This window comes from Pelmatolapia mariae, linkage group LG2 (assembly GCF_036321145.2).
Source record: "Pelmatolapia mariae isolate MD_Pm_ZW linkage group LG2, Pm_UMD_F_2, whole genome shotgun sequence".
NCBI lineage: Eukaryota > Metazoa > Chordata > Actinopteri > Cichliformes > Cichlidae > Pelmatolapia > Pelmatolapia mariae.
The window spans coordinates 21,300,483-21,316,349 of record NC_086228.1 but is presented as its reverse complement, the minus strand read 5'-3'; the positions used below and the strand labels follow the sequence as shown (position 1 = coordinate 21,316,349).

The following is a 15,867-nucleotide window of genomic DNA, read 5'->3' as shown; positions in this document are numbered from 1 at the left end:
GAGAATTTTCTATTCAATTTTCACAGGCTTCCACTTTACGGTATTTATAACTTAATTTATTCTAAAAAAAAAAAGTAAAAGAAAAAAAACTATCACCAAAATTTCATCTCCCTCTTCCAGGTGTACAGAAAACTGAGATGCTGTGAACTCTCTCACTAAGGATTCCAGACAGTACCAATTTCTGCACACCTGTTCCAGCCACAAGGGGCTACAGAGGTGCTCTTTACAAGTTCTCTATGAATCACTGGCAGTGGAATTTACAGATGGAGACAGGGCCAAATGTAACCCAATTTCTGCAGGTATCAATCACCCTGCACCGTTTTTTGGGTGCACCATCTGTCTTCAGCAAGCAACGCTGGTTCAGAGGGAGGTGCACAATGGCACAAAAAAGGAGGGAAGGAGAAGAGGAGGAGAGCCAAATACATGCATCAAGGACTATAAGAACAAAACAAATTGTTCTTTCTTTTTCAGTGGACTATTTCTCTGCCAACAGCAACACTGACTCCTGAGCATAACTCATAATTAGATGAAAGAGTGTCAGTTTGAATGTCGGCATTAAAAGCGGTAAACGTGGCATTCATAAATGGCTGTACACTGAGCCTCTTTCATATCAGGGGGCAGAATTGAAGATAATTAAAGTAATGACAGTAATAATCAACAGGCGCAGCTGGGATGACTTATTAGCAACTGGCTATGTGACATCTTCACCCCACTTGTGACAAATGAGAGTTTGAATGATGAGTTGGAGCTCGTTTGCCTTTCGGCTCATGCGAAGATGTGTAAGGTTTCCGATAATGATGCCTGCGTGATGAGGTGCTAGCAGTGCATAATACTTGGCACAAGCTTCTACTACTACTAATTAAATTAAAACAATAAAATGTATTCCTCTAGTATTTGTGTAATGAAAATAACTCAGTTTAACATCTCAATAATTTGGTTTGAATGCCTGAATGCTGCCTGACCACAATTACATAAAACATTCACATCACAATTATTTGGAAGTTTAAAGTGCACAAAAAGCTATTTGGGTTGTGATGAAAAGGAAATCTTGCTTTCAGTAATTATAATAAGAGAGAGGTAACTTGTCGTGGGAGGATTGCCAATAGCGATGCAAAATTATGTTTATGACACGCATGTAAACAGTGTCTTCTCTGGAGATTGCTAACTCACAGGAAGGATCTTCTTTAGACCGCATCTTAAAAACTCGTTGCGCAAATGTATCCTGAAGTCCAGGTCGTCAGGGGAGGTGACCAGGGCATTGATCAGCTGCATGCAGGCAACCTGTGGAGCAGACAAAACAACGAAAACAAAACAAAAACAAAATCAAGAGAAAAACTCATGAGAAATAAATATCCACTAAATATTTTACCTAAAAAAAAGTATCAACATCAGATATGTAACTCAACTCTAAGATGCATGTTTAGTCTAAGCAGCGTAACTGTAATTTGAGGTGAATATTTGCACCTTAATATTTCCTTTCAAACTGCAAAATTACAGAAAAAGCACGAGGGAAGTAAAGAGAGACAAGTCAAATGAAAAATTGCAGAAAGTAGAAAATACAACCCTGGTATGTCTATTGACTATATGTACATTATTAATGGATTTATTGGTAAGGAGAAATCCTCAAAGTGAGTGGTGGTGTGTGTGCCTGTGTGTGCTAGGTAGGTGGATGAGGCTGGCTTGGGTAAAGAGGAAATTACTGATGAATTATAATGACCTGTAACGTGTTTCAGGGGAGGAAGTCGTGAATAAGATAGTTTCCCTTAGACAGACAATCGATAGCAGGCTAAAGGATTCCCACAGACAATCTAAAAAACACTGCCTCCTGAAACCTTGACCCTGTACTGTCGGTATGTATGCGTTAATAACAGCAATCGGAACAATTCTGATTCTGTGTGGTTTCCTGTGTAAGCTTTATGATTTTTCAAGGTTTAAAAAAATGCTATTTGGGTAAAAAGTTTTACCAAAATCAGTTTAACGTTTATCTGCATAAAGACCAACATTCAGTCCTGAATCAACTTACTACAACCTTATGATGACCTGAACACGCTTTTTATTTTCTACTTAGTGAAATGTTGAACAAAAGTGAAAATAATGCCACTAACCTTTGATTTTTCTGCTACTGCAGCGCTCATAGGAGCATTACAAAATGCATTCATATTCTCTTGAAAAGTATACGTTTGTTGTAGTAAAGGATGCACTGCAGCTGATTATGTGCCACTACTGCCAGGAACCGGAGTGATGACAGACTTCTCCGTGTTTGAGAAAAGCTTGAGGGCCTCAAACTGAGAACTGTGCACTGAAACCTGACATTTTACTGTATCCACCAGAGGCCAGACACATAAAAGAAACTCCACCAAACCTTCACAGAATTTATGTGAGTGAAGAAAGTCATGGAGCTCATGAAAAATTCTTTCTCTTCTGCTGCATACAGATAGATACTTACATCAATCACCTCAAACATACCTCAGTCATGTATTGTGGAGTGGGAAGCGGTCGGGGGTAAGGGCATTATGTGTGTTACGTTTAGAGAGCTGCAGTGCTGCCAAAAGGGGGGTTCCAAACATCGTAATTAAAAGTAGCACTGCCAGGACGGTTTTAAAGTTGAAAGTCAGAGTTCTTCTCATGCTCGGCAGACAAGTATACCCTGAACTGGGGTAAAACGCATTTTAATCACATTAGCGAGGTCTAGTTCTGGAGCCCATTCCAGGTTTTGGATAAAAAGTCTATTAATTTCCTCCGAACCCCCTGCATCAGCAAAGCATTTTAATTTACTTCACAATTACCAGCTTCATTTCATTAATGGCAAAATTTAAAGGAAAAACAACAGTCTCCTAATAAAAGAATATCTACTTTCTCTTCTACCACCCGCCTCATCAGTTGCCTTCATGACTTTTCCTTCAAGACTTCTCAATCCCTGCAGCTAAAGTAATTTCTTAAGTAATTTCCTCCTTTTGGCTTCGCAAATACACGTTTTAAGGGGTGTTGTTATTGCTATTACAAAGTTTTCTTGTTGCTGAAGAATACTCGTGAAGTATCTGTAAAATGGAGAATTTAAATGAAGCAGCAAAACGACTAAAAAAGATAGACGGGAGAAAAATATAAATTAGGGATTCGACATCCTTTTTATTATTATTTTGTGATGTTTTCGAAATGAATGTGGAAATCAGCAGCGGTGAAGGAGGTGTTTGAGTAGAGCTTCTCAGCGTAATAGTTGTGCAATCAAATTGCACCTGGTTGTGGAGGTGTGTCAGTGTAACTACTAAGTTTGGAAGCACGAATGCAAAACTAGTGCAGTGTGTTACAGAACAACAGTGTACTGGTTATTGTAGTTACCATTAAAACACGAAGGTCACTTTTATCCACCAAAGGTAATAAAAGGGGAATGATGAATGCATTCTGTGTGTGTGTGAATGCTTATGTGAGTGGACTTGTGTGTAACCTGGAGCTGCTGGGCCTCATGGTTCTCCAGTCCTTCCACAATTGGAGCAAATCTCTCTTTATTGTTCCTTTCTGCAGCAATTGTCATAGCAGCCAGAATCTTATCCAAGCTGGTAGAAAACAGAGAACGGGCAAACACAAAAGTCAACAAACACTTTTATCACATCGCTACCAGGACATTTACTCACAGTTTTCACCTCAGGCATCATGTATCTTATTTTCCCTTGTGTGTTGGCATGAACATTTACTCAGCCCATCTTTGGTCAATCTGACAAATTCTACCGCTTTCAATCCCTTTATATACAATTTAGTCCTTTATTGTTGCAGTGTCTAATTTTAACTGTTACTAAGGCGATGGCAGACAAAAACAGGGTTTTCCTGCAAATGTGTTTAGTAGTCAAAGCAACTGTGGAATCGTGTATTTGGCTGAACGAGATGGGGTCCAAATTATTGCAGGGACAGCCAGACTAGTGCTCAAACACTCAAATACACCTATTGAGAAGGTAAGCAAATTAGAGCACTTGCAAAGGCTCAAGGCAGCTCAACTAAATAGAGTGTTGGACAATTTTAGCCTCTAAATTCTGAATAAAGTATGCTGCACATAACCACACCCACACAAACAGGGCTGCAATAAAAGTAAATTCATGTCTTATGAGCGGTTACATGAAGAGTGATTCACAACATGTGTACCCAATAATTGTCAGCAAGTGGCCCCTGTCACTGCAGAGCCATCGTTGCCATTTTGCTTTCGTTAAATTTAGGACACTAGCTCAGCCTACTGTCGTGGAAGTCAAGGAATAAATGCTACAGTATAGTAATGAATAATAATTAACTTAGCATTGTAAGTAAACAGTCATACTATACCAAATGAATGCATGTTTATGTATGTACAAACATGTGCCAAATAAACTTGCAATTTTAACTTTTCTTAATTTGTAAAGACTCAAACAATAAAATGTTTAGGATCAGGAATAACCAGAAGGAAATCTGTGAGTGAGGAAGACCGTGTGCTTGACCGACAAGACTGTATGTGCAGACTAAGCCTGACACACAGATAAATAGAAGGATGATTCTTTGTGATAGAGGTTACAAAGTCAGACAAACGTGGGGAGCTGCATACTGAATAACTTTAAAGCCAGTTCAGACGACGCTTCAAAACAGGCAAGATAGATCTGCTTAACTCGCTGTGTTCCCTTTTGATGCTGTCAGCTAAAGTGGGTGTTGAACATGAGCCAGCGTCACAATGTTGGTTGGGGAGGAAGTTTCTGAGCTAAAAAAGTGACACCTCAGCTCCTTTGGCTGTCATTTCTACAAGATACGGGTATTTTAATGCAAGGCTATGATCACGGCGACGATCTCCATGTTTACTTCAACATTTTCTTGAATGCTTTGACTGACACAGATGAGACAGACAGAGAGAGGGGGGTCTGTCCTATCTATATAGCCAGTATCTGCTTAAAATAGTAGTTGTGTATGTGTGCGTATGCATGCTGTCTCTGTGTAAAGAAGTGACTGAAGAGAACATGGATCTATCTGAAAAATCATTATTATATAAAATCAAGCTCGCTTTGGGAATGATGTGCATTGCTAAAATGTTCAGTCAAACTAATTGTGACTTATTGTCTGTATTTTGACTTCCCAATGAAGTCACAGCTATGTGAAATTCAGTACCCCAGTACTGCTAATAGTGATAACCTGTTAATATAGCGTTCCTGTCTGAGGCAACTTTAGAGGGCAGCTCTGCTACTCATTCTAGCCTTGACAATGTAAAGACCCAAACATAATCCCTTGTTACTCTAATTACTAGAATTAATGATGGCAGGATTCATTAACAGTGCCCCCCCAATCCCTAAAGTGTCCAGGTTTGCACATCCTGGCTCAGTAGGACTGTTTACTAGAAAAATAGGAGAATAGTCATTGTTGTCTTAGTGGTTTGACCCATGCCTCACCTTTCATGACAAAACAAAATGTCTCACATCTATTTGTATTTGGTATTTATAGAAGTAAAAAGGTTCTTTTTTATTACAAACAGTACATATAGTTATAATTATTTCTTGTCTGACAATTACATTATAGTAAACACATGTTTAAGTGACATCTTTAGAAGCTGATACAGGGCAAAAAATCAAAACAAAGAAAATTAAGAAATAAGAAAAAATTACCTGGATTAAAAACCTTTTTTTTAAAAAACAAACAAACAAACAAACATATGCAGTCATAACTGAGGCCTATCTGAGTTGTCAGAGATAGCAGACACATTCCTGAACTCAGCTTCTCCAACAGAATTTGTGGGTTTGTTTGTTTCCAGCACTGCATACAGACTGACTTTGAAGTGCCATTGTTATTCTAGTCTGGCCCTGTGGGAAACAATAAAAAACACTCCCCTAAATCCAATTTATACGCTGTCAGCCTGGTTGTGTCTGTAGCAAGCTACACTGAGCAGTTCACCACATTAAACAGACTAAACTGCATCATCTGAGCATGTGATCCAAGAGATTTCTACACCGTCTAAGGTCACCTGTAAATGTAGTGGCAACTCATAGCGGGTAAACACATAAGCATGGGGTGCAATCTCTGTATGACTACATGCCACCCAGTGAGAGAAGATTGAAGCGACAGTAATATTACAGGGATGTCCTGCACTCTTCCCTCTATTTCAGAAACAGGGATTTGTATACACAAAGCAGTGATGGGCCATGTCTTTCATTGTTTTCTTTGTTTTTCCATCAGTCAATCATTTATTTCTATATCAGCTGCAATTTATTGAAAAATATATAGAAAACCTGAGAAATATGTGATCCTATCAACACTTAAAATCTCCATAGGAGATAGGATAGGCAAAGGTACGGTAGCAACTTCAAAGGTCAATTCATCCACATGACCCAAAGTAAAGACCACAAATAAGACTTTTATTCAAATTCAACCTTATTTAAAAACTTTAAACCTGCAAAGAAAACCAAAGCTCCCAATTTAACGCACTGACCTGCAAACTGAGACAAAACTTATTATGTCTGAAGACATCGGTGGTTGGATTTTGATAGACTATCTACGCATGTGAACGTGATGTCTCCGAATGAGCGTATTAAATTTAAAGGTCAACTGAATGGAACTTACATGTTTTCCTCTCCAATAATGCAGCAAGCGGAGAGAATTTTGACAATCTCTGTCATCATGCTGGTCTGTTTGGGGTCAATCGCTCGAGCCAACAACGACAAACTCCGCTCATCTCCCAAGATCCTTTGCAGTCCATACTACAGGCACAAAAGAAGACAGGAGAGGATATAGAAAAAAAGTCCACTGGGTATAAATTAATGAGAACATTAGCATTCATAGAGAACTTTCACTTCAAGTAAAAAACTGAAAAAAAATCTCCAATCTACGTAAGTTATAGTTAGCCTTAATTTTCTTATAAGGAGGGACAACGAGGCCGAGGGAGAAAATAGAGAGGATGATGAATTAATTTAATTCAGGACAGGACTATAGGGACAAATACTTATAGTCTCATGTACCTTGTAGTCTCCCCACAACTGAAAGAATGGGTAGAGATGACCACATGTGGGGATTAACTCTAAGAGAAGCAATATCAACAGTTCATCTATCCTTGAAATGTGTGCCACTTTTGAGAAATGAGCCAGACTACCCAAAAAAGGATAATTAAAAGATCTGAGACTGCGGGCTTGAAATGGTAAAATTAGCTTTACGCTCCCATTATCCCAGGCTTGTCGGAGTTCAGATTCAAATAAGGTTTGGAATCTTGGCCTCTTGAGACATTTATAAAATGTTTAATGTAAGTGGACTAAGAGTTTGCTCTCTCATGCTTTTTATTTTTTTGTAAAATAAATTTACTGTTCAGCTGGTGAACATTTCAGGCCAGTGTCTCTGTGCACCCGCTTAGATTTTTTTGTTTGCGTCAGAGCAATATCACTTAATACTGACATGAAAAGAGATTTTTATGTGGGTGATCAATTGGGTGGATGGCCTTATGTCTGTTGAATCATACAGACCTTATTGTTCATGAAAGCCTTCAAACACTGGATAAGTTTATGCTGGTTGCGTTTATCAATGGGCTCTTGCCTGAAAAAAACAGAAAAGACCGATTTTACGTATTGTAATCGAATGAAAAGTACGTTGTGGAAAAACTCAACAATGAATATATGAGGTAACTCACTGTTTCTTGTCCAGCAGCTTCTCCAGTGCCTCCAGAAGAAGTCCGAGACCCTCATGGCCAAAGTTATTAACCCAACTGTAAATAAAACACATAGACAAAAAAAATCTGGTCACACGATACTCATTCTAAATTGTTATTGCCATGCTGGTTTGCTGTCAGCCACGCTGATTCACAGAAAGAACCAAGCACAAACAACAATATTACATTAACCTCAGAGGAAATGAGTCACTCAGAGTAATATCAGAGGTTTAACACTTAACTCGATAAATTGACTGTTGTAGTGATTTTTAATTCCTAACAGAAAGTGCTGCAAATCAAAAACCCTCCTGCCCTCTCTCTGACACTGAATACAGTCTGAATCAGTTTACATTTAAACTATACCCATTTACAAGCAAATGAACACCCATCCATCTTAACTAGTGTTCCCATTGCCAAGCAGTTTGTATCCAGCACCACCCCCCCTCTGAGCTACAACGTTACTGTGCCAAAAGATTAAGCAATGCAAGAAGATAACATTGTAATCGATAATGGATCGCGGGAGATAACTGGCTATAAACCTCAGCGTATCAGGAGACAGCAAATGATCCAGTGCAGATGAGCCCGTTTGTCTAAGCCAGCGGAAGAGAGAGGCAGGAGGAGGCTGGGAGGGACTGTGTGGTCACAGCGAGATTATATCATTAGCATTACTTGTTTTTGGGCCTCCAACTGTCAATAATGTAAAATATATGGGGCAATTTTATGACATTAACGGGGCATAAGTCAATGATTTATCCCACCTTTTTGACAATGATTTGAAATAATAATGGTTTCAGTATTAAAGCCATTTGTATTGACTCAGTGAGTCGGAAGAGACCCTCAATTAGGGATGAGATGCATTAGCCTAAGGCAACTAGCAAAGTTGAGGTGAGGTATTTCTTTGATCTGTGACTAAATTAGCACACACAACAAACCCTACCTACCATTACTCAAATTTCATTACCAGACAAGCAGCGCCAGTTTATAAGTTATTAATATTTACCGTGGTATATAATGATGATCTGTTTTCTTAATAAAAACAAAACACATTATAATGTTTAGAAATGTCTTTATAAATGTCTGTTTACCAAGAGCCTTCCAATTTGAATGTTTTTTTCCAGCATGTACTTTGCACATGCTGGAAGCCATAAAAGAAAAGAAAGACCAAATTGGCTCAGTTTACTGCAGAATAACAATGAAGCTGTATGTATATGTGATACAGAGGAGGTAGAAGTTAATGAAAGACTGGGACAACACGGAGGGAAAGGAGGCGACATGGCTCAAGAATCACAATTCACTAAGTCCACAGTCTTTGTTTATGCTCCTTAGTAATGATGGTAATGTCAGTCTTCGGAGAGCAGGAAATTGGACCAATATTTGTGAACAGAAATTTGTTCATTACACAGTGTAACTGTAATATGGGATTTTAGGACGCTATGAGACATCTCCGAGGTGTGTGAGAGAACACTGCAGACAAAAAAAAAAAAAAAAATACTATGTCCTCTGCCATAAGGAGGGTTTTACATAATTATAATTTCATGCTTTGCAATCATGTTCGTTATCACAGTAAACAAGGTGTAAATGTGTAGTATGACGACTCTGTTTTGCTGTCTGCAGAGCATGATTCCTTCCACCTTCAAAGGAGTGTGTGTTTACACGTTAAGTACATTTTAGCAATGCTATTGTTATTTATAGTGGCTGATTTTTTTACCTATTAATTTACAAATTAACACTCCGTGCTCACAATCTAGACAATGTGTTTTGTTGAAAGGGTTATGCCACTTCTGTACTTTCAAAGGGTGCAACTATAATTCCAATTAAACTATGAGACTGAGAGTGTTTTGTTTGTTTTGATAGTGCACGTTCTGTCTTGTTTTTCAGTTTGAAATGCAAATCATAAACCCCCTTCAGTAAATATATCAATTGTCCTTTATTACAGGGTAATTCAAAAGGAAGATAAAACTTCATTTTTGATGAAAAAAATGCTTGGGTAGGAACATCGTCGGGTTTATAGTCGTGTTTTACAAAAAAGAGGAAAAGGGAGTCTCCTGTTAAATGCACTACATGGACAAAAATATCATGACGCATGTCTTAATCCTAAGCGTTTCAGTCCTATTGCTACAGGTGAATAAAATCAAGCACCTAGCCATGTAGTCTGCCATTCCAAACATTTGTCACTCACAAGGTCACTCAGAAAAGTTCAGTGAATTTAAGCATGGTGCTATAATAGGTGCCACCATTAGTGAAATTTCTTTCCTCCTAGATATGATTGCAAATCACATCAACTTAGCCATGAAGTGGCAGACTACATGAAGTTACAGAGCAGATACTGAGGCGAAGAGTACCTGCAGCACAGTTCATAGTGCAAAATAGCTTCTAATACTCTGCATTTCTTTATATCTTGCTGTCAAATTGAGAATAAGTGCAGCAAACATACATATAAACTCAGGGACAACAGAATTTGGACAATTCTGATAAGTTTGAAAGTCATTAGTTGGTGGGGCCATCTTTATTCTTCAGCACGGTCTGAAATCTCTTAGGCAAGCTTTGTTGTGATTTCTTTAAATAGTTTTTGAGGCTTCTTGAAGAACATTCAAAACTCTTCTTTGGATAAGCTTTTATTGTCCTTCTAGTTCTTGTGTAATTTGGCGTACTTTCGTGACATATCATCACGAAAAACCAAACAAATTCCAAAACAGCTTTATGGGAGAAACTAGCCTTACTATGAGATTTACAAATGCATTCTTTTAGCAGACAAGCTGTACTAATTAAAGGAGAATGCAATTTGTAAAATAAGCAAGAGAAGTTTGTGGAAACCGCCATGTTTGCCCTTCTGTATGACTGCTGGACTGAATCAGAATAGGCAGAAAAGAAGAGAAACTGGGATTGTCTGTGCCCTAAATTCTTCATCAAAAATGTGGTCTTGCTGAAGGTTGCAACATAATGCAGTCCCCTAAAGGTTTCTAAGGCACTAAATGTTTTTCAGTCCTCCCTACATCCCAGACTGTCTATCATTTTCTGTCCCCTCACGTATACCCTTAGGTCCTCTACAGGTTGCCTTCCAAATGTCCCCAAAGTTACCACTAAGAAAATGAGAGATGGTACTTTTAGAGTGTTTGTCCTCAGGCTATGAAATGCCCCCTTTCTGTTCATCAGAGAACTTACCTGAATGGACAGCATACTTTTACAGCAACTAAAACAAATAACCGTATTTTTTCCACTATAGTACGCTAATAATAAAGTAACAACACTAATGCCAGCCTCTGTAACATCTATATTGTTGTTTTTTAAATACAAAAATACTTTCATAGTTAGTAAGCAGAGCAACAAGACGTGTGCTGCGGATGTGGCCATAGGCTCTTGTTTGGTCAAGAGTTAAGTACCTTAACGCAGAAACAACATGAGATGAGATCCTTTCCTTATCACTTTCTTCTCCTAATGTGGGAATACATCTAAAAATTTCATTAACTTGGGGGAGAACTTGTTCATCTAATATTGATGGCTATAATCCTCTAGTTAAGTGCCACCAAATTGTGTTACTTTCTGCAATCATGTATATTCCCCAGGCAAAATGAAAAATTCATGGTTGGTCTTAGGGAAGCAATTTCTTATTTTATATTTTGTGGGGTTTTTTGTTTTTTTCTTTTGAAGGGGAGGGGCTCTGTAAGCTTGATGCAATTATGTTGCAGTTATGTTAACTGCGAGAAAATGTATGCAGTGCAATTCTCACAGCTTATCTAACAAACAAGAGTTCAAAATGAACTATATTTTACTAACAAGATTTTTGTTCAATGAAGATTTCAGGTCCATAAAGTCTCAACTAGATTGTAGATTTTTCTCAGCACTGCAGTAAAAAGAGCAATTATGTTATAACATGTACTAATGTCACGGGTTACATATGTTATATGCATGGAACCAATGTCTATGGCTCTTATATTTGGTTCTGCAGCTTGTTTGAAGTGCAAAATTGTTTCTGTTATTATATTTACTATATTTTATACTAAACAAGAATAATTCCTTTACAAATTAATAGTATTTAGATGGAAAGATATGCTGTAACTTATTTTTTAGCCTACACTTCTGAATCCTCAAATAAAACATGAAAAAAAGGAATCAAACAAGCTGCAGATGTACTCTAGGACAATGTTGTCTGTGCCTACACTTCTGTATGTTATTAAAACAAACTCAGAGCAAAGATCATGGAAAAGAAAGAATAAAGAACGTGTAGAGTTTTACAAGTACATCGCCAGGGAAGTGTTACTACATAAAGAGAAGATTACTTGCACATCACCAGCCACACTAAGTGACTCAACATTGGAAGAAGCAGCGAGAGGGAGACACTGTCCCACCGTGTTTGTCTGATCACTGGTCTTGTGTTTGGATAGACTGTGTGTGTATTGATTTCAGTTTATAGACCAGATTTATTATTTTATCAGGGCTTGGTGAAGGGTTATGTTACTGAAAGCTTCTGTGTCTGTAAAGTATCTTTCATATTATATTACAGGGCCGAGGCATACAACTGTTCCTCCTTGGGACTACTGACCTATTCACCACTACAGAATCTGGACTTAGGGCCAAGGTGCCATGCAACACATAGGCCTGAAAAATAAATCTTGAAACCAAGCACCACCAGTGTCTATTTAGTGATTTAGCATGCCAAACATGGAGGTACATTACACTGAGATCAATATAAAAGCCACCCTAAATGCCTATAAAGCACAGTGCATATCAGATGACAGAAATTAAATATGAACATTATCTTTCTGTTCCTTACATCTTTAAGCAAAATGCTTTCTACAAATAACTATGAAAAGCAGCAACATTTGTCTATGCTTTTCAAGTGTATCACAGTTTGATGGATTTCGTGGTTTGTCCTTCTACTCTACCTCCCTTTGGTGGGTACTTACCACTTATGACTGGGACTACCCAGCCTTGATGCTTGGAGATTCTCCAATACAACTGTCTTCTTGCACATTGTGTTGACTGTTCTCAAAGCTGATTGTCGATGAGTGTTCTCAGATCTTAGCACGCACTATGTGATAATCAATGCTGTTCCTTCATTTCTTTTGGCTCTGGCTTTGACTCATTAGTCTAGAGGTAAAGTATTGCTACTGGACCAACATAGAGATAAACAGAGCAACTAGCACTCTCATCCCCAGAACCACATTATTAGCTTGGCTACAAACGTCATACATTATTTGCACACACTTTGAAGTTTCTATAATATATTACTGTGGATAGACTGATGAATTAATTCAACACCAGGCTGTAACCAGCAAGTATCAATGACAAAAACAATTGTTTTAATCCTACAAAATAATTCTTAAACTCCTACAGTCTGTTTCTAATGCTGTTTGATCCTTAGCCATAGAAACCTTTACTTCACACAGAACTGAGTTAAATATTTAGGAGACTGTAGATGAGCACTGGTGGAGGGGGTGGGCAAGGTGAACTACCAAGAGATTGAAATACATATTGAAATATTATGGACACTGTGTGCATCCAGCATCTGGCATTTATACATACAAAGTGAGTCAAAATCATTGACCTGTGCTGAACCTGACAGAGAACAGCAAGCAGGCAGGATGTTTCAGAGCCCAGCTAACATGCACCTTTCCCATCCGTGCTGCCACTTTGCTCGGCAGTCTTCATAATATCTTTGGTCTCTAACTCCGGCTGGCTATAGCAACTCTTAAATATAATGCATCACAGCACAGAACATGTTACGATTGCGTGTACCATATGAATAAACTGTTTCATAAAGTATATTCCTTGCAACCAATTTTTCATATGATAAAGAAAAAAGCTTTATTGAATTAGAGCAGAAGAACTGTCCACAGAGTCATCTGCGGCGGTGCTGTTATTTCATAGTGCTACAAAACCAAGTAATACAGTCTGAGGACAATATACCTGGTGTCAGCGCTCCACAAATGTAATTTCTGGCATAGTCAAGGAAGCGCAGGAACAAGAACAGTGCAGTACTCAAAGGGAGCACTTTGCACTTGTAATGGTATTCAAGTCTCAGCTTGATACTGAAACATGGCTTTAACAAAGACTAAAGATGTACCACACAGGTGAATGTGGAATTGAAAGTATGCGTGCGTATGCGTGCGTATGCGCGCGTGTGTGTGTGTGTGTGAACATGAAAGGAGTGTGAGGTTGGAGAGTGGAGGTCTCTATCAGAGAGCTGACAGCACACCATGCTCCCTAGATACTTTGAAATGACTCCCCACGGAGTGCAAAACACTCTTGAAATTCCTAATTATCCCCAGAACAACACCAAGAATACCTACGCACCAACATAGCATCACTGCAACCTGAAGGTATACAGAAACCAGTATTACTGCTAAAACACTGCTGGACACAGTGTTTTTTCTCAATTTAATTGTGTGGTATTGTGTAAAGCTGCGTTTATTGAGGAAGATTAAAGAATGGACCATTAGGTTTGACGCAATGTATCAACACATTCCTAAGGCTTCTGTAAAGATGAGCTTCATCTTTCAAGTCGAAGGAAATGCAATGGCAAGCACTTCCCTGGAAGAACTAATTCTATTTTCAAAGTCATTAAGTTGCCATTTTGTTCAAGCTTTTGTTGCTGCCACCTTTTAGAGGAGATGTAATTGCAGTATCAGTGTTCACCTTTGAGAACATGTTCACCAGAATTTGTGCCAGTATTTAATATCTGCAGACAACTAGTAAAACATTAGGACAGCTCTGCAGCTCTACTAAATTCTGAGGCAGAAAGGATTGCCTTTGTAGGTGACATAAGGTGATAAATCCTTTTATTCATAAGCATAAAGGAAAGTGTGTGACTATGAGAGTTTTCCACAGATTTGACATAAGTTCTCTTAGGATGTTTGTTTACAGGTCAAACTGGATTCTGTTACAAATATTTCTGCGTTTCGTTTATTTATTTTAATACTTTCCACTTAACTATACCGCAATTTTATATATCGCATTATATCAAAAAGAATAACATGAACCGTAACCTATGAATAATGACTAAGAGCGAATACCAAGAACAGTAATTATAGATTTATAGTCAGTTATTTCCTATATCTACCAGCTATTTTCGATACTGAAGCAAAATAGTTTCCAACGAAATCAATATAAAATTCAAATCAGATATGTCTGAATTATGTATGCATCACTTTGGGGCTGTAACAGATATGGCTATCTTGGAGGTTAACAGATGGTGTCATAAAATGAAATAGGCATCACTCTTAAAATATACGCAGACACTGAGGACATTTATGTCTCCAAAATCATTTTCATTGCCTGTGAAGAAGAAGGGCAAACATCAACTTTGAAGTCAGCCGCAAGGGTACAAACTAGTTAACTTGCTCATTTCTCACTCCTTCTCACGTCCACTGAGAGGACAGTGTCATAACATTCGTGCCAAATTTAACAGTCAAATAAAACTGGCTGTTCTAAATGATTTATTGACTATCGTCAAAGTAAAAAGCAAAAATGCATTCTCTAATGAACGAAATTATTTTGAAACAACAGAAGGCCATAGCAGTTTTACCTTCAGGTTTCTACTAAACACTTATGTCATTTGCAGTTTTATTCCTCCTTGATGAGTAAACTTTTCGGAGAACCTGAGGGTGACTGAGCGTGGTAGACTCTCACTGCCAAGAAAATGACCACAGTGGAAAGTTTTTACTAACGGAAGACGATAAAACTAGATCATCATGGCAGAGAATTAAATTGCTATTTTTCTATTATTCCACAAAGTTGGATGGAAAGAAATAATGCTTAAGCCGCAAAGTTCAGAGTCTGTCTTCTGTCCCGAGCTAAGTCATCTCCCTGAACTTAAGCAGGGACAGCTGTTTTTTCTGCTACGTTTAAAAAAAAAATGAAATTGACAAGAAGTCTGATTAAGCTTACAAAAGACTATCGAGGATAACAAAGTGGATACAGACGATTAATTATGGATGATTCACTGCCATATTTCCACATCAAAAATGACAAGAGTTGAAACAGTTATTCATCTCTGTGAAGAATCTATGTCTGACAGAGCTATCTCATTGATGTCTACTGTGTCTGAATTCTCACACAAGAATCATTCATCAGTGCAGTGCTGTGTTAACTCATAGCAGTCTTATTGAGGGCCACTATTCACACTTTGTACTTGTGCCAGACAAGATTTCAGGCCTAAGCTGTCGAGGGGGTATACACAACCTGTGAGCTGTTTAGATGCTCACATTTGTTTCAATAGCCACAACAGCAGAAGGACAGAT

General features: G+C 38.2%; 1 protein-coding gene across 7 annotated transcripts in view; it reads right to left on the bottom strand.

Annotated features, from left to right (window-relative positions):
• diaph2 (diaphanous-related formin 2) overlaps positions 1 to 15,867 on the bottom strand; it is a 350,677-nt gene that overhangs the window by 236,990 nt on the left and 97,820 nt on the right. For all 7 annotated transcript variants that reach the window (XM_063494477.1, XM_065469810.1, XM_065469812.1 and 4 more), the window contains 5 exons: positions 7,610 to 7,684; positions 7,446 to 7,515; positions 6,556 to 6,692; positions 3,443 to 3,551; positions 1,171 to 1,281 (listed from right to left, as the gene is read on the bottom strand). In XM_063494477.1, coding sequence (XP_063350547.1) covers positions 1,171 to 1,281; positions 3,443 to 3,551; positions 6,556 to 6,692; positions 7,446 to 7,515; positions 7,610 to 7,684 — 502 coding nt within the window. The remainder of the gene's footprint in view (positions 1 to 1,170; positions 1,282 to 3,442; positions 3,552 to 6,555; positions 6,693 to 7,445; positions 7,516 to 7,609; positions 7,685 to 15,867) is intronic.